General features: G+C 37.0%; 1 protein-coding gene across 1 annotated transcript in view; it reads left to right on the forward strand.

The window, feature by feature from the left end:
* The window catches only part of ERLEC1 (endoplasmic reticulum lectin 1), a 30147-nt gene that overhangs the window by 4946 nt on the left and 2707 nt on the right, over window positions 1-22494 (forward strand). Inside the window, exons 2-13 of the mRNA XM_079792292.1 lie at window positions 828-932; window positions 2525-2605; window positions 3155-3232; window positions 3613-3676; window positions 4309-4343; window positions 5583-5806; window positions 5894-6023; window positions 8745-8906; window positions 9501-9560; window positions 19325-19449; window positions 21132-21209; window positions 21493-21568. Coding sequence (XP_079648418.1) covers window positions 828-932; window positions 2525-2605; window positions 3155-3232; window positions 3613-3676; window positions 4309-4343; window positions 5583-5806; window positions 5894-6023; window positions 8745-8906; window positions 9501-9560; window positions 19325-19449; window positions 21132-21209; window positions 21493-21568 — 1218 coding nt within the window. The remainder of the gene's footprint in view (window positions 1-827; window positions 933-2524; window positions 2606-3154; window positions 3233-3612; window positions 3677-4308; window positions 4344-5582; window positions 5807-5893; window positions 6024-8744; window positions 8907-9500; window positions 9561-19324; window positions 19450-21131; window positions 21210-21492; window positions 21569-22494) is intronic.

Below are 22494 nucleotides of genomic sequence, written 5' to 3' on the forward strand. Positions count from 1 at the left end.
TTGAGTAGTTACACAGAGACCATACAGCCCACAAAGCCTAAAATATTTACTATCTGGCCCTTTATAGAAAAGACTAGAGGCCCGGTGCACGGATTTGTGCTCGTGGGGGCGTGGCCTGCGGGGGTTGGCCAGCTGTGGGAACGCCGCTCATCCTAGTCAGCCAAGCGGCGCTCCCACTGTGGGAGTGCACTGACAACCAGGGGGCAGCTCCTGCATCACAGCGACTGGTCAACCGGTCATTCTGGTCATTCTGCCGTTTGGTCACTGGGCTTTTATATATATAGATTTGCTGACCCATGGTATATACTAAAACAAAATTTAAGTTGGCACAAATGACCCATGGTGATTTTTTCTTTTAGAAGTAATTTATCTGTATAGTATCCAAATGTGAAAAATACGGCACTATATTTTGTTCAAGTGTCCCATCCAACACAATTGCAAGTACTTTTATAAAGTGCTATAGATTCTTACATATAGGTGGTAATTGTTGGTAGAAGTAATAAGTATTCAGTGATAGTGTACCCATGAACATTGCCTCTTAATATTTTTAACCCATATTTTAACTTCAATTTGTAGCATTACTACTTCTTTATATTTCAAACTTTCTTTTTTGTTTATAGTTTTCTGTCATATTGTAACATCAGGATAAAGTTTGTCATCTTCATTTTGCCATTTAAAAATACATATAATCTTTTCCTTTTTCCTTTGGAAATATGTTTTAAAATCCTCTGTTGAAGTGATGAATAAGTTTGACTGAGGACTGTAAGTTATCAGTGTAATGCAATTTAACCAGAGAAAGTAATGTGTATTTTTTGTTCTCTGTCTAGCCCACAACTGGAGTTTTGTATAAAGAAGATAATTATGTCATCATGACAACTACACATAAAGAAAAATATAAATGCATTCTTCCTCTTGTGACAGGTGGGGATGAGGTATGTTTTTATAAGTATATTGATAATCCCTGTCACTAAAGATACTTATTTAAAACATTGCAACTTCATACTTTAAAATTGAATGACAGGTTTTTAATAATCCTGTTTTGTTATAGTAGTCACTTCTATTATCCTGAAGTCTTTGATTTTACAGTTCAACTTGGAAAAATTAACCACCAATTATTTATGTTTTGAATGAAAATCTAACTCCATTCTTGCTTTCCTTTATAGAAATGAGGGTTTTGTAACAAGATATAATTTTTAAATATATATGTGACATTTTTAATAAAGAATTGCTAATAAATCTCTAGGCACCTTATGCTTTCTAACTGCCTTAGCTCATGCCCATTTCTTCCTCCTAAAATGCCCTAACTAACTGCCTCTTATCCATCCTTTAAGGCAATGACTTCTTTCAAGATGAAACAGGAGAGGCAGCATGGTAAAATGGAAAGGACATCAGCCTAGGAGCCAGGAGGCTGAGGTATAGGCTATAGTTAGCTATGAAACCTTGAAAAAAATTTGAAACTCAGTTCTTCCACTCAATAAATTTATTGAGCTAATTATGTAATATTTTCATGATCTGTGAAATGGAAATATTAAACTCAGTGAGTGCTTCTTAGTTTTGTTCAGATTTGAAATTGGTGACAGCTGTTTAATTTTGTTTTAAACCTACTTAAGACACAAACCACCCACACACAATCATACACATATGTATATATTTGGCATTCAAATCTGAAATGTAAAAATACCTAGAAAACTAAGAAGTACCTTAAAATTTTCAATATATTCTACAAGATTCAACTATTCTGAGGCTTTTTTAGCTAGAATTTGGGCGAAATCATTTAAAAATTCTGAAATAGTCTCTAAGAATTGTTCAGTAAACTGATGCTCAAAAAGCTTTTCTTAAGAGAAGAAAGAATGGAAGATTATTCTATGGCTCCATATTTTATACTTCAATTCTTTTGAAAGAAGTGGTATACCATAGATTATTATTAAAGGACTAGAGGCCTGGTGCAAGAATTTGTGCACCAGTGGGGTCCCTCGGCCTGGCCTGCGGGATCAGGCTGAAACCAGCTCTCCGACATCCCCCAAGGGGTCCCAGATTGCAAAAGGGCGCAGGCCAGGCCGAGGGACCCCACTGGTACAAAATCAGGGCTAGGGAGGGATTCAGGAGGTTGGCCAGCCGGGGAGGGACCACGGGAGGGCTCCAGGGCATGTCTGGCCCGTCTCACTCAGTCCCGATTGGCCGGACCCCAGCAGCAAGCTAACCTACTGGTCAGAGCGTCTGCCCCACTGGTGGTCAGTGCACAGAATAGCAACTGGTCGACCGGTCAACTGTCTGCCCCCTGGTGGTCAGTGCACATCATAGTGAACAGTTGAGCATCCTTAGCATATCATTAGCATATTACGCTTTGATTAGTTGAACAGATGACTAGACACTTAGCATATTAGACTTTTATTGTATAGAATTTGACTTTTTTTTCCTTTTTATTTCCAAGCATTTGTGATTTGACCAATGAGTTAACAACCAACAGTAGAGTTGGGTGAAGTTCTAGAATAATTGCAAGTATTAAACTCTAGTTCTTTCATAGGAAGAAGAAAAGGATTATAAAGGTCCTAATCCAAGAGAGCTACTGGAGCCACTATTTAAACAAAGCAGTTGTTCCTACAGAGTATGTATTCTATGTTTACTTGATAACTAGAAAATAAATTTTCATCAGCCAATAGGCCCTTGGATATAATTCTTCATTTCTTTTATGTTGTATCAAATTTTCAGATGTAAATCTAAGCTATTGCTTAATAGTATTTTGTTCATTTAAATTCCGTATAGTGTATGTAGCAGACACCCAGTAATACCAATATCAAATAATATCACTTACCAAACAGTTTTGAATGTTTTTCAGATCAAAAGAAATTTTCCTTATATACAATTTTAACTAAAAATGCTAATTATTATCTTGTAAGCTATATGGAAAAATGATCCCTAAGCCTGCGGGTTATTCTATAGCTATTTTCTTCACAGAATTTTCACATATAGCTAATTAGTGAAAACCATGAATAGACTTCAGAAATTTCATTTTTTTCTGAGGCATAATAGTAAGTTTCATTTAATGAAAGCTTACTCTAAATCTTGGGGGAAATCTTATCTACCTTAAGTATCAAAAAGTAACTCAATTGAGTTATGCGGGTTTTGTGTATTTAAATACATCCTTCTTTCTTAGATTGAGTCTTATTGGACTTATGAAGTATGTCATGGAAAACATATTCGGCAGTACCATGAAGAGAAAGAAAGTGGTCAGGTATGTTTTCCTTCAAAATACCAAGTATGCCCTGGCCGGTGTGGCTCAGTTGGTCAGGCATCATCCCATGCACCTAAAGGTTGCCAGCTAGATTCCGGGTCAGGGCACATGCCCTGGTTGTGGGCTCGATCCCAGGTAGGGGGCGTGCAGGAGGCAGCCAAATCCATGTTTCTCTCTCTCCCTCCCCTTCCCCCTTCCTTTGTCTCTTTAAAAGTCAATTTAAAAATTTCAAAAAGAAAATACTAAGTATGGAACATTATAAAAGGAGAACTCTAATAATGAGTTTAACATTATTTTTTAACATTTAACATTTTAAGTTTGTATTTTTGAAAAGTATATTTCCAAAATACTCATATTTTTTATTTTATTTTTAAATATAGAAAGTAAATATTCACGAGTACTACCTTGGGAATATGTTGGCTAAGACCCTTCTACCTGAAAAAGGTTTGTGTCTATACTGACTTGATAGTAACACTGGAATTTGATATAAAGTAAATGTTCAGTTTGGAATTTAAAAGATTTTGTTGGAGACTATGAATTTTAAAACACTAAAATAAATTTCTGAGCAATTCCTTAGAAAACTTTTTCAAAAAGATCTTTTCATTATTTTCTGCTTTAACAAACATTATGTTTTTTCTACCTATTAATATGTTTTTTTAAATCTCATAAGATATACATGTTAGTGTTATATTATATAGTGCTAGTCTTGCTTGGTTTAAGCAAAGTTTTTATATATTGAAATAGACATGTAGATGTATCCCTTAAATTGTGAAATATTTTATTAATCTATATTCAAATTGATCACTAATTTATGATTAAACTTTTTACTGAGATAGAAATACTTTAAAAGAATACTATTGTGACCAGGTTTTTTGCATCAAATAGAGTATTTCCTAGGCAAAGATTAAATATGATTGTCCTTTCAAACACCATTTCAACTTGGTAAGACTAGTAAGTACATGCATGTTTAGAAAGAAGTTTAAGATTACAGAGTTGATTGAAAACTTAATCATTTATGTCTTGTATGTAGTCATTGTCATTCTTTATATTTACCTTACTCTTGTATTATTTCACAGAACAAGAAACAGAAGAAAAGGAAAAATCAAGAGAGGCAAGTGACAAATGTTGATTTTTCTCTTTTAACATCTGTTAGGCATGAATTTATATAACATCATTGACAGAATATAGCCATGTGTTAACTGTACCAGGCATGTAACAAAAGGTAATGCTTAATTCTCCCACAACCTTAGAGTATATTCAGGGTGGGGCAAAAGTAGGTTTATAGTTGTGAGTACACGAAACAGTTTAATCTTATATTACTATTTATTAATTATTATTTTCCATACAAACAACTATAAACCTACTTTTGTCCCACCCTACATACTATTATCCTACTTTTACAAATGGCAAAAACTGAAATTTGATCAAGGTTATAAAACTTGTAAATTCAAAGCTTAGGTTTGAACCCAGGACTCTAATTTTAGACACTCGCATGAAAATAACATAAGAAATCTCAAAATATTTTTCTGTGGAAACATTTATTTATTGCCTGCTTGGACATGCACTGACAGGATACCAAAATGATACAAGATGAGCTCCCTGCCTCCAAAGCCCTTACATTAGGTTTTTCTTGTGTTTATGTAGATAATAATATGGGAGCTAACTCTCTAATAATCCTTGTCTTCTGAAGTGTTTCCCCTTGTTCCCCCATTCCATGAAAATTTCTCCATTTATCTTTTGCTGGCTTTAAATAGATTTATTGAAGAGTTTATGTGCTGAAAAACTTGTCTATTAATATTAATAACAGGGAAGAAGAGTAAGCAGATTAATAAACAGTGCAGTATTTAGATTCCCGTTTTAGAAGATAGTGTTTTATTATGTAACTCCACATTTTGACAAATCAAACTTCAAATCTCTAGAATCTAAGCTCTAACACAGCCATGCACTGAGAGTTTAGTAAAGAAAGCTCTGACCAGCTCTATATAGTATATTCCTACATTTTTATCTTAGTCTCTTTCTTTAGAACTATTAAAAATAATTCATATTAAACATGATATTATAGCCTTTTATATAAATGTGCATTTACTTAACATCTTCCTTTTAGTACTGAATAAAAATTTCTCTTTTTTTTTTGCTGTAGTAAACTAGCTCTGAAAATGTGTTTCCTCAAATAACTTGTGAGTCAAAAGACTAGTAGAGGGAGAACTCATAGAAATACATAAAAGTTACCTTTATAAATGTTAGTTTGTAAATAAAATGTAGTTGTCTTCCTTTCAGATTAAATGCTTCTCCCATCTTCACGCCTACTCCCATTTCTAATGAAAAGTCTGTTCTATACTCTTTTTTTAAGATTCCCACTAAAAATATCGAAGGTCAGATGACACCCTACTATCCTGTGGGAATGGGAAATGGTACACCTTGTAGTTTGAAACAGAACCGGCCCAGATCAAGTACTGTGATGTACATATGTCATCCTGAATCTAAGCATGAAATTCTTTCAGTAGCCGAAGTTACAACTTGTGAATATGAAGTTGTCATTTTGACACCACTCTTGTGCAATCATCCTAAATATAGGTAGGATGTGGATTTAATATTTTAAGCATGAAATGCACATGCTTTAAAGTTGCCATATGCTTAATTTTAATGCTGTATTCTTAACAGATTCCGAGCATCTCCCGTGAATGACATATTTTGCCAATCACTGCCAGGATCACCATTTAAGCCCCTCACCCTGAGACAGTTGGAACAGCAGGAAGAAATTCTAAGGGTGCCTTTCAGGAGAAATAAAGAGGTATGAGAATTATCTAATAATATTTTCTCAGTACTTCCTTTTCCAGATTATAGAGTACATACAATAAATTGAGTGTATTACACATAGCTTTTCTTTTAATAATTGATATTTGGCCTATGGTTTGCCTTTTAAAAATGGATCAAGCTTTATTATAAATATAAATAATTTTTTTTCTTTTTAAACAAAAATACAAATCTGTCTTATCAGAATTTTGGTTTGATGTTCTGCCTGTGTTGATATATTACGTTAATATAGAGATTACTAAACTATTAGGAGTCTATTTTATGAAGTTCTAAACCCTACTACTTGCCCACCCTCTCCCTTTCTCTCTGAAATAAAAAAAATATATATTTTTTTAAAATAATAAAATAGCCCTAACCGGTTTGGCTCAGTGGATAGAGCGTCTGCCTGCGGACTGAAGGGTCCCAGGTTCGATTCTGGTCAAGGGCATGTACCTTGGTTGCGGGCACATCCCCAGCAGGGGATGTGCAGGAGGCAGCTGATCGATGTTTCTCTGTCATCGATGTTTCTAACTCTCTATCCCTCTCCCTTCCTCTCTGTAAAAAATCAATAAAATATATATTTTTTAAAAATAATAATAATAAAATAAAATAAACCCTGCTACACAAACTACTGTCATCTTGCTTTTATTGTAATAATTTTTCTTAAACATGACAGTAGATTTTCTGTCCACAAGAAGCAATAATAAATGTTCATGCTTTTATTCTTCCTACTTGTCCTTACTGCAGCTGCTGATTTCACTGTGCAGTATTGTTTTTCTTCACTAACCTTACTGTGGCCTCATGTATTCTAAATAAATAGTTTAGTCTATTAGACCTTAGCTCCTTAGGACTATGTTTCATTCTTAATGCTCAGCATTTAGTGCCAGGGTCATAGTAGGCTCTGAATGTGGAAAGAGTTATACATAAAATTCAAGGTCCTTTCAAAAGATAAGAAGCCATTTTGGCAATCTTTGTTCTTCCTTAATATTGAAGGGGAGACAGAATAAGGTCATTAGTTTCTAGAGTAACTGCCTAATGACTTCCAAGCTGAAATAAAAAGAACCACAGTTGGTCAATGGCCCCTCCAGCAGGTGAAAGAGGAGGTATCATGTACACTGTACATTTACTAGGAACCCTTTTTGTATTTAATTTTTTAAATTATTTTATTCAGTTTTAATTGGTACACTCACTTCTTCAATTCTGGTCTAGATTCATTTCCTCTTCATTCACTGTCAATACCCAGATTCTAACTCATTCACCTCTTTCAGAACTATCCTCTTCTCTCCACCCTTCCTCTTTCACTCTCTTATACTTTAAATTCTCTTCATCTCTGGCCTGGGTTCTTGCAGCTCCTAAGTTGGCTCCTTACCTTCTGATTTGTTCTTACTCTTCCCTCTTCAGCCACTGCTGAAGTAAGTGATTACTTAAAAACCTGATCGCTCCATATCTTTGCCCAAAAGCTATTAACAGAATGTCCAAACATCTTGAGATTGTATAGTTTTTCACCATATAGTGCCTGCTTATCTCTCTAGCTTTAAATATCATACCATACCTTCCTCACATCTTTGCTTTACCTTTTCCTCAAGTTCACATGTATATGCATACACAGACACAAAACACACACAGATATTTACATAAGTCACAAATTATTATTTATGCTTGAAGCCTTAACCAAGGGTTTTCTCTTTGTGAAGTCTTCATGTTCCAATTTGTTGTTAAAGTCTATTTGAATTACCCCTACCTCTGTGAATCTGCTGGTACCTGCACCCTTATTAGTTGGTATCTTCCTTGACTAACTTGTAGGTTCCTCCAGGCCCTGCTATAATTGCATAATTATAACTAATATACATATTTGCTCCCACTCAGTTTCTTTTTACCCTGCTTGTTATTCTTTACCCATAGTAACCACATTTTTTAATTTTCTTTTTTTAGTTTAACATTTATTCCTTTAATTGAACAACCTCTACACACAAAATAGATGGTTTAAAGCAGAGGTCCTCAAACTTTTTAAACGGGGGGCCAGTTCACTGTCCCTCAGACCGTTGGAGGGCCGGACGATAGTTTAAAAAAAATTATGAACAAATTCCTATGCACACTGCACATATCTTATTTTGAAGTAAAAAAACAAAACGGCAAAAACACCCGCATGTGGCCCGCGGGCCATAGTTTGAGGACGCCTGGTTTAAAGTAACCATATTTTTTAAAGCTAAATGTAGAAACACAAAATCTAACAAGTAGCAAAATACTTTATAAAAATAATGAGACAAGCCCAGCCAGTGTTGCTCAGTGGTTGAACATCAACCTATGAACCAGGAGGTCATGGTTTGATTCCCGGTCAGGGCACATGCCCATGTTGAGGCTTGATCCCCAGTAGTGGACATACAGGATGCAGCCTATTGAAGATTCTCTCTCATCATCTCCCCCTCCCTTCCTCTCTGAAATCAATACAAATATTTTTAAAAGATAATAATGATACAAAATATATGAAATGGAAATTATCCCTGCATGGGAATAATGGTCACCATACCCCTAATGAGTAAATGGAACTAACATTTTTCAAGAATTGCAAAATTCTTTTTTTTAAAAACACATTAAAAAAAATGAATGGACAACTTCTATTTTCCAAGTTTTCTACAGTATAAAAATAATAATGTAAGTCATAACTGAAAAAACTAAGTGTGGCGAAGAAGCCCTTAAAAATATATGTGTTTAATTTTAGGAAGATTTGCAATCAACTAAAGAAGAGAGATTTCCAGCAGTCCACAAACCCATTGCTGTTGGTTCTCAGCCTATGCTCACTGTTGGGACAACCCACATATCCAAATTGACAGATGACCAACTTATAAAAGAGTTCCTTAGTGGTTCTTACTGCTTTCACGGGGTGAGAAGTGAATGTTCCATTTAAATATTTAGTTTACAGCTTTTATTTGCATGTTATTTAGTCAAGGGGCATTAGCAACACTGAAAAAGTTTTTGGTCTATATAGAGAAATGGCAACATTCTGGAAGCCTCTCAATGGACATTTTCTCTCTGCATCTTACTATACTCTAATCCAGAGCCATTATCATTCTCTTTACTCACAAGCTAAAACTTGACCTTTATTTGACAGACAATATATATAACTGAGACACATGTGATTCTGGTTGACCACTGGAATAGGCATCAATGATTAATAGCAATCACATTTAAAACTTGAGTTAACATCTACAAAGGTAAAACTTTGACCCTGACCAATAGCTCCAGTGAGAAATGCACTTACAAGGGGAATTTTCATTTTATTTTATCAAAGCAGTACAGCATTTGTTCTCTGCATTTGTCTATTATTTTGTCAGTAATTTTCAATTTTAATTTTCAACCATATTATTGCTATTTCAGGTGTTTTAAATTATATATATATTTCTGTTACTATTGTGTGGCAATATTGAGACAGGCCCCCCTTCTCTGTATGTAACTTGATCTGTTTTCTTTTCTGTAGGGTGTTGGTTGGTGGAAATATGAATTCTGCTATGGCAAACATGTCCATCAATACCATGAGGTATAAAATAGCATTTATGTCAATCTACCACTAGCTGTATTAGTTTTAAACATTTTTATGGGGAAACAAACAGGGGTTGGTGTTACTTTTAATTATGAGATGATTTTAATATGAAAATACTCCTTAAACTGTCTAAATTCTGGAAAATGTAAAACTCACTGTTTAACTCAGTCAATCATCATAAAGGAACATTGCTTATTAACTGCTCAGATTTTTGTATTACTATGAGCCTGGAAGAATAATAAGTTAGGGAGGCTAACCTTGTCAGCTTTGACTGAGAAATTAGTCATTGTTATAATTCTTCTTTATCCTTTTTTTCTTTTCAATCCAACTTACCCTTTTGGGCATCCCTGTTGCCTTTCCTCTCCTCACTAGCTGCTGGCTGCCAACGTTCAAAATCATACTGATTTATTCTATACCTCAGGTAACCTTTGCACTTAGGACCCTAAACTAAGTACCAGAACTGCCTTTCCACATTCAAAAATTCATGAAGGTGATCTGCCAAGTTAACAACTCACTCTTCTGGTCTCCACCCTTTACATCACTGGGACAACCCCTGCTGTCCTTTAGCTGGGGTTCCTCCAACACCAGCTTCTGTAAATAAAGAAGAAATTAGTGTTTTGTTTTGTAACGTTTTAAAATTTATTTTTTATTCCCAGTGTTTTGTTTATTCGTTTTGGTTTTTTAGATTCCACATATCAGTGAATTCATGTGCTATTTCTCTGTCTGACTTATTTCACTTAGCATAATACCCTCTAGGTCCATCCATATTGTCACAAATGACAAGATTTCATTCTTTTTTATCGCTGAAAAATTATACAGCTATAATTTATCTTTAAATTAAGAAAGTGAATGGTAAGATAGTACATCATCACTAGAGTTAGTAAAATAGGGTAGATACAGCAAGTTTCTCAGCCAAAAGAAGGTACCATATCATCCAAGTTTAAAATAAAATAAAATTTTAAGATTACACAAGTTGGCTTTTTATTCTTCCCTTTATTTATAATTTCATAAATTGGCATATTTTCCCATACTTGAGCTAAGCTGCTTAAATTCTGAAGTTTAGCCCCAGTAATTTTATTTGTCATACGTGTACTTTGTTTGATAAGTTCAACTTTGTTTGATAAGTACTAAATGTTAAAAACAAACACTAATAAATATTGACCTGGCTGTTTTAAAAGGCTCTTTTTATTTCCAAAAAGAAATAATAACTAGTAATTAGAAAATATTATATTTGACTTCCTGAGATGTTTTAAGCCAATTTTAAATTCCAAGATGGATCATACCAGGAAAGATCATCAGCTCACCTTGCACATTTAAATCATTTCAAATTTATGAGGCATCTATAAACTGGACTTTTTTTATTCACTTAAGCCTGACAAGTTTGATTTCACTATTCTTTCCATTTCTTTTTTCTGCTTTGTAGGTGTTTTATTTTTACTAATATTTGTTTATACAGAAATAAGATAAAGTATATGTATAATCTAGCTACAGTCCAGATAATACCCCCATGGCTTTTTTTAATTAAAGGAATATATGCCAGAAATTTAGAATGAAAAGTAAAATTCTCTTCCATCGTTTTTCCATTCCCCAAAAGTAACTGCTGTTAACTCTTTCTTAGTTAACCCTCCACAAGAAAAAAAAAAAGAAAAAAAGCATATACATAAATGTTGGTATAACCTTTTTATTTATACAGAAAAGATCTACTAAGTAGTATCATGGAGATCTTTCCTTATCAGCAACACCTGATCTTTTCAGCAGGTACAGAGGATTATGCCTGCACCCACATGTATTTAGCCAGACCTCTAGTGATGGACCTTTAAGTTACTTTCAGTTTTGCTGTGATATCATATTAGTGAGCATTTTTAAATAGTTCTATTGGTGAATTTTTTTAAGTATATTCATAGGGCACATTTCTAGCAATGTACTTGCTGGGGCAAAGTATATTCATTCTGAACAATTGCCTTCCAAAGGGTTAGACCAGTTTACATTCCCATTAACAGTGGCTGTTTTCCCATTCACTTGCCTACACTAGGTTTTTATCAACCTTATTTTGGTCAAGATCATATAACCTGGAACATTCTGAGGGACTCTGCTGGGAGCTTTGGAAAATATAAAAATAATAGTAGTTAACAAATATAGTGCTCACTATATACTGTATGCCAAGCCCTGTTCTAAGTACTTTACACATAATTATCTCATTTAATGGTCATAATAACCCTTAAGAGGTGAGTATTGTTATCCCAAGATGAGGAAACAAAAACAAAGATTTAGTAACTTGGTTAAAATCACATAGGAAATAAGTGGTGAAACTAGAATTCAACCCCAGGCAGAATGCTTCATCTCTAACCTCTTAATCCATGTCTGTAGGAATTTACAGTCTGGTTGCTAAAATAATGTTTAATGGCCCTCTCTGCCACTAGGCAATAAGCCCCAGGCCTGTTTCATTTGCCACTGTAAGGGTTTTTAATTCTACTAATCAGGTGTATATTAGTGCCCAGCACAGTGCCTGGTATAAAATAGGAAGAAGGAAAGGAATACAGAAAGGAAGGGGTTCGGGGAAGGAAAAGGGAGGAGAGAGAATGAAGTCCGCATATAAGACAACATGTAGTTAGTGTTTAAAAAAAAAAAAAAAAAAAAACCCGGCCAGGGTGGCTCAATAATTGAGCATCAACCCATGAACCAGGCAGTCACAGTTGATTCCCAGTCAGGGCACATGCCTGGATTGCAGGCTCCATCCCCAGTAAGAGGTGTGCAGGAAGCAGCCAATCAGTGATTTTCTTTTTTTTTTTTTTTTTTTTTTTTTTTTTTTTTTTTTCAATTTTTTTATTAAGGTATTATATGTGTACATATCTTACCATTGCCCTCCCCACACCCCACTCCCATATATGCCCCCACCCCCCAGAGTTTTGCATCCATTGGTTATGCTTATATGCATGCATACAAGTCCTTTGATTGATCTCTTATCTCCCCCACCTCTCCCTAACCTTCCCCTTGTAATTTGACAGTCTGTTTGATGCTTTACTGTCTCTGTATCTATCTTTTGGTTCAAGTTTATAATGTTCTTTATTATCCATAAATGAGTGAGATCATGTGGTATTTTTCTTTCATTGACTGACTTATTTCACTTAACATAATGTTCTCCAATTCCTCCCAGGTTGCTGCAAATGATGAGAATTCCTTCTTTTTTATGGCAGCATAGTATTCCATTGTGTAGATGTACCACAGTTTTCTGATCCAGTCATCTGCTGACGGGCACCTAGGCTGTTTCCAAATCTTAGCTATGGTGAATTGCGCTGCTATGAACATAGGGGTGCATATATCCTTTCTAATTGGTGTTTCTAGTTTCTTCGGATATATTCCCAGGAGTGGGATTACTGGGTCAAATGGGAGTTCCATTTTCAGTTTTTTGAGGAAACTCCATACTGTTCTCCACAGTGGCTGCACCAGTCTGCAATCCCACCAGCAGTGCACGAGGGTTCCTTTTTCTCCACATCCTCGCCAACACTTGTCGTTTGTTGATTTGTTGATGATAGCCATTCTGACAGGTGTGAGATGGTACCGCATTGTTGTTTTGATTTGCATCTCTCGGATAATTAGTGACGTTGAGCAAGTTTTCATGTGTCTCTTGGCCTTCCTTCTGTCTTCTTTTGAAAAGATTCTATTTAGGTCTGTTGCCCATTTTTTTATTGGATCATTTATCTTCATTTTATTAAGTTGTATAAGCTGCCTGTAGATGTTGGAGATTAAACCTTTATCAGTGATGCCATTTGCAAATATGTTCTCCCATGCAGTGGGCCTTCTTGTTGTTTTGTTGATGGTTTCTTTTGCTGTGAAAAAGCTTTTTATTTTGATGTAGTCCCATTTGTTAATTTTCTCTTTAGCTTCCATTGCCCTAGGGGCAGTGTCAGTGAAGAATTTCTTTTGGCATATGTCTGACATTTTGCTGCCTGTGGATTGCTCTAGTATTTTTATTGTTTCCCGTCTTATGTTTAAGTCCTGTATCCATTTTGAGTTTATTTTTGTGTATGGCGTAAGTTGGTGATCAAGCTTCATTTTTTTGCATGTATCTGTCCAATTTTCCCAACACCATTTATTGAAGAGACTGTCTTTATTCCATTGTATGTTCATGCCTCCTTTGTCAAATATTAATTGAGCATAGTGGTTTGGGTCAATATCTGGATTCTCTATTCTGTTCCATTGATCTATATGTCTGTTCTTGTGCCAGTACCAGGCTGTTTTGAGAACAGTGGCTTTGTAATACAGCTTGAAATCTGGTATTGAGATCCCTCCTACTTTATTCTTCTTTCTCAGGATTGCTGTGGCTATTCGGGGTCTTTTTTTATTCCAGATGAATTTTTGGAGAGTTCTTTCAAGGTCTGTGAAATATGCCGTTGGTATTTTAATGGGGAGTGCATTGAATCTATAGATTGCTTTGGGTAGTATGGACATTTTAATGATGTTGATTCTACCAATCCATGAACATGGTATGTTCTTCCATCTGTTTACGTCTTCCTCTATCTCTTTTTTCAGTGTCCTGTAGTTTTCCGTGTATAGGTCTTTTACCTCCTTAGTTAAGTTTATTCCTAGGTATCTTAATTTTTTTGGTGCGATGGTAAATGGGATTGCCTTTTTAGTCTCTCTGTCTGTAAGTTCACTATTGGTGTATAGAAAGGCCATAGATTTCTTGGCGTTAATTTTGTATCCTGCTACATTGCCGAATTCATTTATTAAGTCTATTAGTTTTTTGACGGAGTCTTTCGGATTTTTTATGTACAATATCATGTCGTCTGCAAATAAAGACAGCTTTACTTGTTCTTTTCCAATCTGGATGCCTTTTATTTCTTCTTCTTGTCTAATTGCAATGGCTAATACTTCCAGTACTATGTCAAACAGGAGTGGTGAGAGTGGGCATCCCTGTCTTGTTCCTGTTCTTAGGGGAAATGTCTTTAGTTTTTGTCCATTGAGTATGATGTTTGCTGTGGGTTTATCATATATAGCTTTTATTATGTTGAGGTATGAGCCATCTATTCCCACCTTGTTGAGAGCTTTTATCAAGAAAGGGTGTTGGATTTTGTCAAATGCTTTTTCTGCATCAATTGATATGACTATGTGATTTTTATCTTTCAATTTGTTTATGTGATGTATCACGTTTATTGATTTGCGGATATTGTACCATCCTTGCATTCCTGGGATAAATCCTACTTGGTCATGGTGTATGATCTTTCTGATGTACTGCTGGAGCCGATTTGCTAGAATTTTGTTGAGGATTTTGGCATCTATGTTCATGAGGGATATTGGTCTGTAATTCTCTTTCATTGTGTTGTCTTTATCTGGTTTTGGTATTAGGGTGATGCTGGCTTCATAGAAGGAGCTTGGAAGTGTTCCTTCCACTTGAATTTTTTGGAATAGTCTGAGGAGGATAGGTTTTAGTTCTTCCTTGAATGTTTGGTAAAACTCTCCTGTGAAGCCATCAGGCCCCGGGCTTTTGTTTGCTGGAAGCTTTTTGATGACTGCTTCAATTTCGTCCATAGTTATTGGCCTATTGAGCTGTTTAGATTCTTCTTGATTGATTTTTGGAAGGTTATATTTTTCTAGGAATATGTCCATTTCCTCCAGATTGTCCAGTTTGTTGGAATAGAGTTGTTCGTAGTATTTTGTAACAATCCTTTGTATCTCAGCAGGGTCTGTTGTTATTTCACCTCTTTCATTTCTGATTTTGTTTATTTGGGTCCTCTCTCTTTGCTTCTTGGTGAGCCTGGCTAGAGGTCCATCAATCTTGTTTATCCTTTCAAAGAACCAGCTCTTGGTTTTGTTGATCTTATGTATTGTTTCTTTGGTCTCTATGTCATTTATCTCCGCTCTGATCTTTGTTATTTCCTTCCTTCTGGTTACACTGGGCTTTTCTTGCTGCTCTTTTTCTAGCTCTTTGAGTTGTAGGGTTAAGTAATTTATTACCATTGTTTCTTGTTTTTTGCAATAGGCCTGTAGAGCTATGAACTTCCCTCTCAAGACTGCTTTCGCTGTGTCCCATAGATTTTGGATTGTTGTGTTTTCATTGTCATTTGTTGCCATGATGTTTTTTATTTCTTCCTTGATCTCTCTGGTGACCCAGTCCTTGTTTAATAGCATGCTGTTTAGTCTCCATGTGTTTGATTTCTTTGGATTGTTTTTATTGTAGTTGATTTCCAGTTTTATGCCACTGTGATCTGAGAAGATGCTTGATATAATTTCTATCTTCTTGAATTTGAAGAGACTTTGCCTGTGACCCAGCATATGGTCTATCTTTGAAAATGACCCATGTGCACTTGAGAAGAATGTATATTCTGTGGCTTTGGGGTGAAATGTTCTGAAGATGTCAATTAATTCCATCTGGTCTAGTGAGTCATTTAGGATTGCTGTTTCTTTGCTGATTTTTTGTTTAGAGGATTTGTCCAGTGGTGATAGTGGGGTATTAAAGTCTCCTACTATGATTGTGTTGCTATTAATCTCTCCCTTGATATCCTCCAGGAGTTTTTTTATGTATTTGGGTGCTCCTATATTGGGAGCGTATATGTTTACCAGAATTATTTCTTCTTGTTGGATTTCTCCCTTTAGTATTATGAAGTGGCCTTCCTTATCTCTTGTTATGGCATTTACTTTGAGGTCTATTTTGTCAGATATAAGTATTGCTACCCCAGCTTTTTTTTCATTTCCATTTGCCTGAAAGATATTTTTCCATCCCTTCACTTTCAATCTGTGTGAGTCTCTTGTTCTGAGGTGGGTCTCTTGTAGACAGCATATATATGGGTCGTGTTTTTTTATCCATTCAGCTACTCGATGTCTTTTGATTGGAGCATTTAGTCCGTTTACATTTAAAGTTATTACTGAAAGGTATTTGTTTGCAGTCATATCTATTTTTGTGTCTGTATTCCTTCTTACCTGTTTATTTCTTCTTTTTACAGTATTCCCTTTAGCAATTCTTGCATTGCTGGTTTGGTGGTGATAAACTCCCTGAGGCTTTTTTTGTCTGCAAAGCTCCTGATTTCCCCTTCAATTTTGATTGATAGTCTTGCTGGATATAGTATTCTTGGATTCAGTCCTTTGCTTTGCAACACTTTGTATACCTCCTTCCATTCACTTCTAGCTTGTTGTGTTTCTGATGAGTAATCATTTGACAATCTGATGGGTGTTCCTTTGTAGGTAACTCTCTGTCTCTCTCTTGCCGCCTTTAGGATTCTCTCTTTATCATTTATATTTGCCATTGAAATTATGACATGTCTTGGTGTGGGTCTTTTGGGGTTGATCCTGCTTGGGACTCTCTTTACTTGCGTAACTTTTATCTTTCCCATATCCGGGAAGTTTTCTGTCATTATTTCTTCAAATAGATTTTCTAATCCCTGCTGCTCTTCTTGTCCTTCTGGCAGCCCTATTATACGCATGTTACTTCGTTTCATGTTGTCCCGAAGTTCCCTTAGGCTTTCCTCCTGCTTTTTAATTTTTTTCTCCAATTGCTGTTCAGCTTGAGCTTGTTTCTGTACCTGATCTTCTAACTCACTAATTCGGTCCTCTGCTTCTTGTAATCTACTGTTGAAACTTTCCATGGTGTTTTTGATTGTAGCTATATCACTTTTCATTTCTTCCTGATTCTTGCATAAGTTGTTGATTTTCTCATCCATCCGATGTATAAATTCCATGACCATTACTCTGAACTCCTTTTCGGTCATGTTGCAGGCTTCATTTTCACTAATTTCCTTTCTTGGTGACTCCACATTTTCTTTCCTCTGTGAGTTATTTCGTTTCCCCATTCTGGCTATTACCAGAAAGCTCAAGCTTCTGTTTGCGTGGACCTGGGCCGTGTGCTGTGGGGATTTCGCTCCACCCTAGTTTCACTGAAGTGCACTGACACTAGGACGTGTGGCTGTCTTTGGTTGGTGGGAACCAGACTTGCCCAGGATCAGTGTCCCCAGTGTTCTGTGTGGTCTCGTGTGCACATTTAGAATCAGGGGCCCTGTCTGCACCACACTGTTGGTATGTGCCGAGAATGAGATCCTTAGCATGTGCCAGGAGTCAGAGTTTCCCTGTGTCTGCACCAAGACTCGAGTGTCAAAGTCTCTGTTGCCTTGTGCGGTTTCTCGTTGAGAATCAGGGTCCCTGTGTGTGCACGCACCAACAATTGGGGTCGCTGGCTCTTAGTGTGAATGCGCTGTGAGTCAGGGATCCCAGGCAGCTGTGTCCGGCGTGCCAAATTCCCTGAAGTGGGGCTGCGTCCTGTGTGTGCTCTCTCTACTGAGCCAAACCGGCTAGAGCGCACATTCTTAAGAACCTGAAGGTGAGCCGGCTCAGTGCACTCTCCCAAAGTCCCAGCAGGGGGGCGGAGTCCGTCCTGCGCGCCAAATTCCCCAAAGGGAAGCCCCTCTTAAGAATCTCCGAAGGGGGAGCTGTGACCCGCGAGCCAAATTCCCCGAAGGGGAGCCCTCTGTGCGCACTGACAGATTTCCCCGATGGGGAGCTGCTTCTGTCCCGTGCGCGTGCGCGCGCCAAATTCCCTAAGAGGGAGCGTGTCCCTGCGCAAAGCTCGGCAGCTTGGGCCAGGGGCGAGTCTATCAGTTACTATGGCGCTGTCTGTGCGCGCGCCCGTGAGCAGCTTGGGGGAGGGGCGGGTCTATCAGTTACTCTGGTGCTATCAGCGCCTGCGAGGAGGGGGATAGGCTCTTTGACTCACGGAAATCTGCCGGGAAGTCTGGATTCTTGTTGTTTGTCTGAAGCTGTGATAGCAGTTCTCTGTCCCCAGTGGCTGCAGGGTCCTGGTTTGTGTTAGAAGCCAGGATCCCAGTCTCAGGCAGCTCTGTTTCCCAAGATGGCGTGGTCTCTGCGTCCGCACCAGCCGCCGAGAAGTGTCCGCTTTGTGCGCGGGGCTCCGCCCTCTAGGGCTGCCCTGTTCGGGAGCTCCTTGGAAGACCTGCAGAATCTAACTGACCCTATCTCATACACACACACACACACCACACACATCTACACTCTCCTCTATGGGTTCCTCACTCACACTCTCTCTCTCCCTACCTTCCTGCCGGTCGCCATCTTTTCTCCTCCAAGACCCCAATCAGTGATTTTCTCTTCATTAATGTTTCTATCTCTCCCTCTTCCTTCCTCTCTGAAATCAATAAAAATATATATAAAATAATAATAAAAGCAGAATGGGAAAGGGGTTTTCTGAACAGTCTTGATGCAAAAATGAGCTTGGTGTCAAATGAGCAGTGTGAAGAGCAGTGTCATTTGAAGGTTTGCATTTGAAGGAGTAGAACATGGAAACAGGCTGAGTGGAGCTGCAATGGTTCAGGGTAAGAGATAGTGGCCAGAGATTTAATTAAGAATCACAGTAGTCTGGTCATATCTAGGTATGAGAGATTAAACTCTTGGTTGAGGGGAGATGTTGGTAGTGGAAATGTAAAGGAAGAGTCTGAAGCTGAGAACATCTCCCAGAAAAAAAACTGACAGGAATGATAGATGTAGGAGAAGAAGGAAATTGAAGAGTCAAAAATGACTATGTCTGAAGCTAGTCTGATTAGAAAGTAGTTTCCTTTTCCAGGAAAACAAGGAATAAAAAAGATAACCAGCTCAAATTTCTAATAGTCAAGTTTGACTAAAACTTTATTACCACTACTGGTAAATATAGGTATCCAGTGTGCATACGAGCATAGGGACTGCAGCTTATAGACATCAGCATAAATGTCCACTTGATGATAGCAAGCATGCACTGTCATACATATTTCTTCACATATTAGGACAAGGAGAGTGGGAAAACTTCTGTGGTTGTCGGGACATGGAACCAAGAAGAGCATATAGAATGGGCTAAGAAGAACACTGCTAGAGCCTATCACCTTCTAGACGATGGTACCCAGACAGTCAGGTAAAGATTAACTGTTTTTGTCTTTGGATCGATTAGTAGAATATTTAAAACTCAGAATATTGAAAAACATAACAAGTAAAATCTCTGATCAGTTTTTTTCAGGGACATCTCTTAGGGTAGTTTTTTTTTTGGGGGGGGGGGTGCGGGGAGGGAGATGGGGGGAACAACTTAGTGTAATAGTTAAGGCAAGTCTCTGAGGTCGACTGCCCTGGATTCAAATTTTGGCTCTTCACTTAACTGCCTTGGGCAAATTTCATAATTTTCTTAAGCCTCACTTTTTTAAAAAATATATTTTATTGATTTTTTACAGAGAGGAAAGGAAAGGGATAGAGAGTTTTAGAAACATCAATGAGAGAAACATCGATCAGCTGCCTCCTGCACACCCCCTACTAGGGATGTGCCCGCAAGCAAGGTACATGCCCTTGACCGGAATCGAACCTGGGACCTTTAAGTCCGCAGGCCGACGCTTTATCCACTGAGCCAAACTGGTTAGGGCAAGCCTCACTATACTTATCTATTAGTATTTGCCTTAAGGATTATTGTGACATTGCAATAAGGAATTCAGGCAACAGCATGCAATAAATTTTGGCTGCCGCCTTTAACGATGCCGGATGCTATGGTAATAAGAGTGGTGGTGGTGTTAGTGACAATGGCTCAGACCAAGTATTAGGTCTAAGGTTGTTACAAAGCATTTGCATCTTTCATGTGTAATGTTTACCACTTTAAGTTACTTAGGTCTATGTAAATATACTCTAGCATTTCCTTTGTTATTTAACTTTTGTGAAGATATGGTTGAAAATAGTTAAACAGTGGCTTTTTAAAAATCTACCTCATGTCTTTTGGGCTAATAGGTATATCTTGTTATAGCTGAAGTAAATTAACCTCTTGTTTCCCAATAATAACTAAGCTTTAGCCTTTCTAGTAGTCTATTGCCCAGTGAATTTTAAATTATTCCGTTTTTTTCCCCTTCTTGGGTATTAACTTTGTTCTTCCTAGCACAGACAGTACAGAGAGACTGTTTTCAGAATGTGCTGACTTCTTGGGCTAACCAAAACCAAAGTTAGCAAAACTAAGAGCTAGGCATTTAAGTATTAGAAAAATTAAACTATACTAAACAGAAGGATTTTTCTTATGTTTGTGTATGTTTCATGTGAAAATAGCTCATGGCAACAAATAGTGAAGCACAGGAGTTTGAAGCTAGCAGAATTAAAGCTTTCTTTGGATCCTGCTTGTTTGGAATTTATATATTAACCTAGGCTTTATCTTTTTACACCTGCCCTACAGCATTTTAATGGGTGGAGCAGGATGGAGGATGGGAAGAAGGGAAAACTGTTCCCCTAAGCAAACAATATACAGGACTAGAGAAATGGTTCATTTTAAAAGAACAATGTTTTTAAAAGCAATTAAACCTTAACGATTTGTATACAGATAAATAATATGCAAGTTGCAGATCATTCTTATTAAACCACTACAAAGTATCTCAACTTTATATTCTCTTTATAGAATCTGAAAGATTCTCTGTGACATAGCCCTAAAAATAGGTATTTTTTAAGAATATTTTATTAGTCAGATTTTTTTTCACTAATGCAAACTGAACCTCTATCTCCTCCTCCTATCCATCACAATTACTCTAAATTAGTGAAATTATAGTTTAATAAAGCATCTGTGTTTTTCTGATTCAGGATGGTGTCACATTTTTACGGGAATGGAGATATTTGTGATATTACTGACAAACCAAGACAGGTGACTGTAAAACTAAAGTAAGTTGGACCATCAAATTATGCTTCATGCCTTTCTATTTAATCTACTACCTATGGGCAAAAGTTTTTATAAATGTAAAATATAATTATGAATAATTGTACTTATTCATAATCATAAGTATTTTATAACAATTATTAAGTCATAAATAATAATAAAGTGTTATTCAATTCTTTATTGAATTATACAGGTCCACTTATGTGGAATTTTTAAAGCTTAAGAGGAAAACAATTAAAATTAATTTTGTATGGTTTGAGCAGTACCTTAAAGTACTCTCTATTTTAGGTGTAAAGAATCAGATTCTCCTCATGCTGTTACTGTATATATGCTAGAGCCTCATTCCTGTCAGTATATCCTTGGGGTAAGTAAAAATAATAATACTCAGAAACTCAGTTTGGGGCCACATTTTACTTTTTAGCATTAAGTCTAAAAAGACCTTCAGTAGTCTCTAACATTTAATACTACTTCTATAAAAACTGTTATCTTTTTATTGGGGTATAATATGCATAAAATTAAATGCAAAGATCTTAAGGGTTGAGTTTGATGAGTTTTGACAATTTTATATACACACTAGAGGCCCAGTGCGCTAATTCATGCACCAGTGGGGTCCCTCGGCCTGGCCTGCAGGATCAGGCCAAAACCAGCTCTCTGACATCCCCCAAGGGGTCCCGGATTGCGAGAGGGCGCAGGCCAGGCCGAGGGACCCCACCGATGCACAATCAGGGCCAAGGAGGGACGCAGGAGATTGGCCAGAGGGGGAGGGACCACGAGAGGGCTCCAGGGCGTGTCCGGCCTGTCTCGCTTGGCTGGACCCCAGCAGCAAGCTAACCTACTGGTGAGAGCGTCTGCCCAAGGTGGTCAGTGCATGTCATAGCGAGCGGTTGAGCGGCCTTAGCATATCATTAGTATATTACGCTTTGATTGGTTGAACAGCTGAATGGTCAATTGGATACTTAGCATATTAGGCTTTTGTTATATAGGATATGACTCTTACTCAAAACAAAGTGTCTTTCAGTCTTTCACTGCAGAAAATTTTCTTATACCCCTTCCATGTTAATACTCCTGAATCCCTAAAGATACCCCTTAGTGATTTGGGACACTATTCATCAGTTTTGCCTCTATTTTGTTTATTTCATATGAATGTAATTATATAGCATACAATTTTTTTATGCCTGGCCTCTAACTCAGCATCTTTCAGACTCAGCCATGTTGCATGTATCAGCACTTCATTGTCTTTTTATTACTAAATAATATTCTTTTGTATAAGTATCCCACATATACTTATCT

Source organism: Cnephaeus nilssonii (assembly GCF_951640355.1).
Source record: "Cnephaeus nilssonii genome assembly, chromosome: 15".
Lineage (NCBI taxonomy): Eukaryota > Metazoa > Chordata > Mammalia > Chiroptera > Vespertilionidae > Cnephaeus > Cnephaeus nilssonii.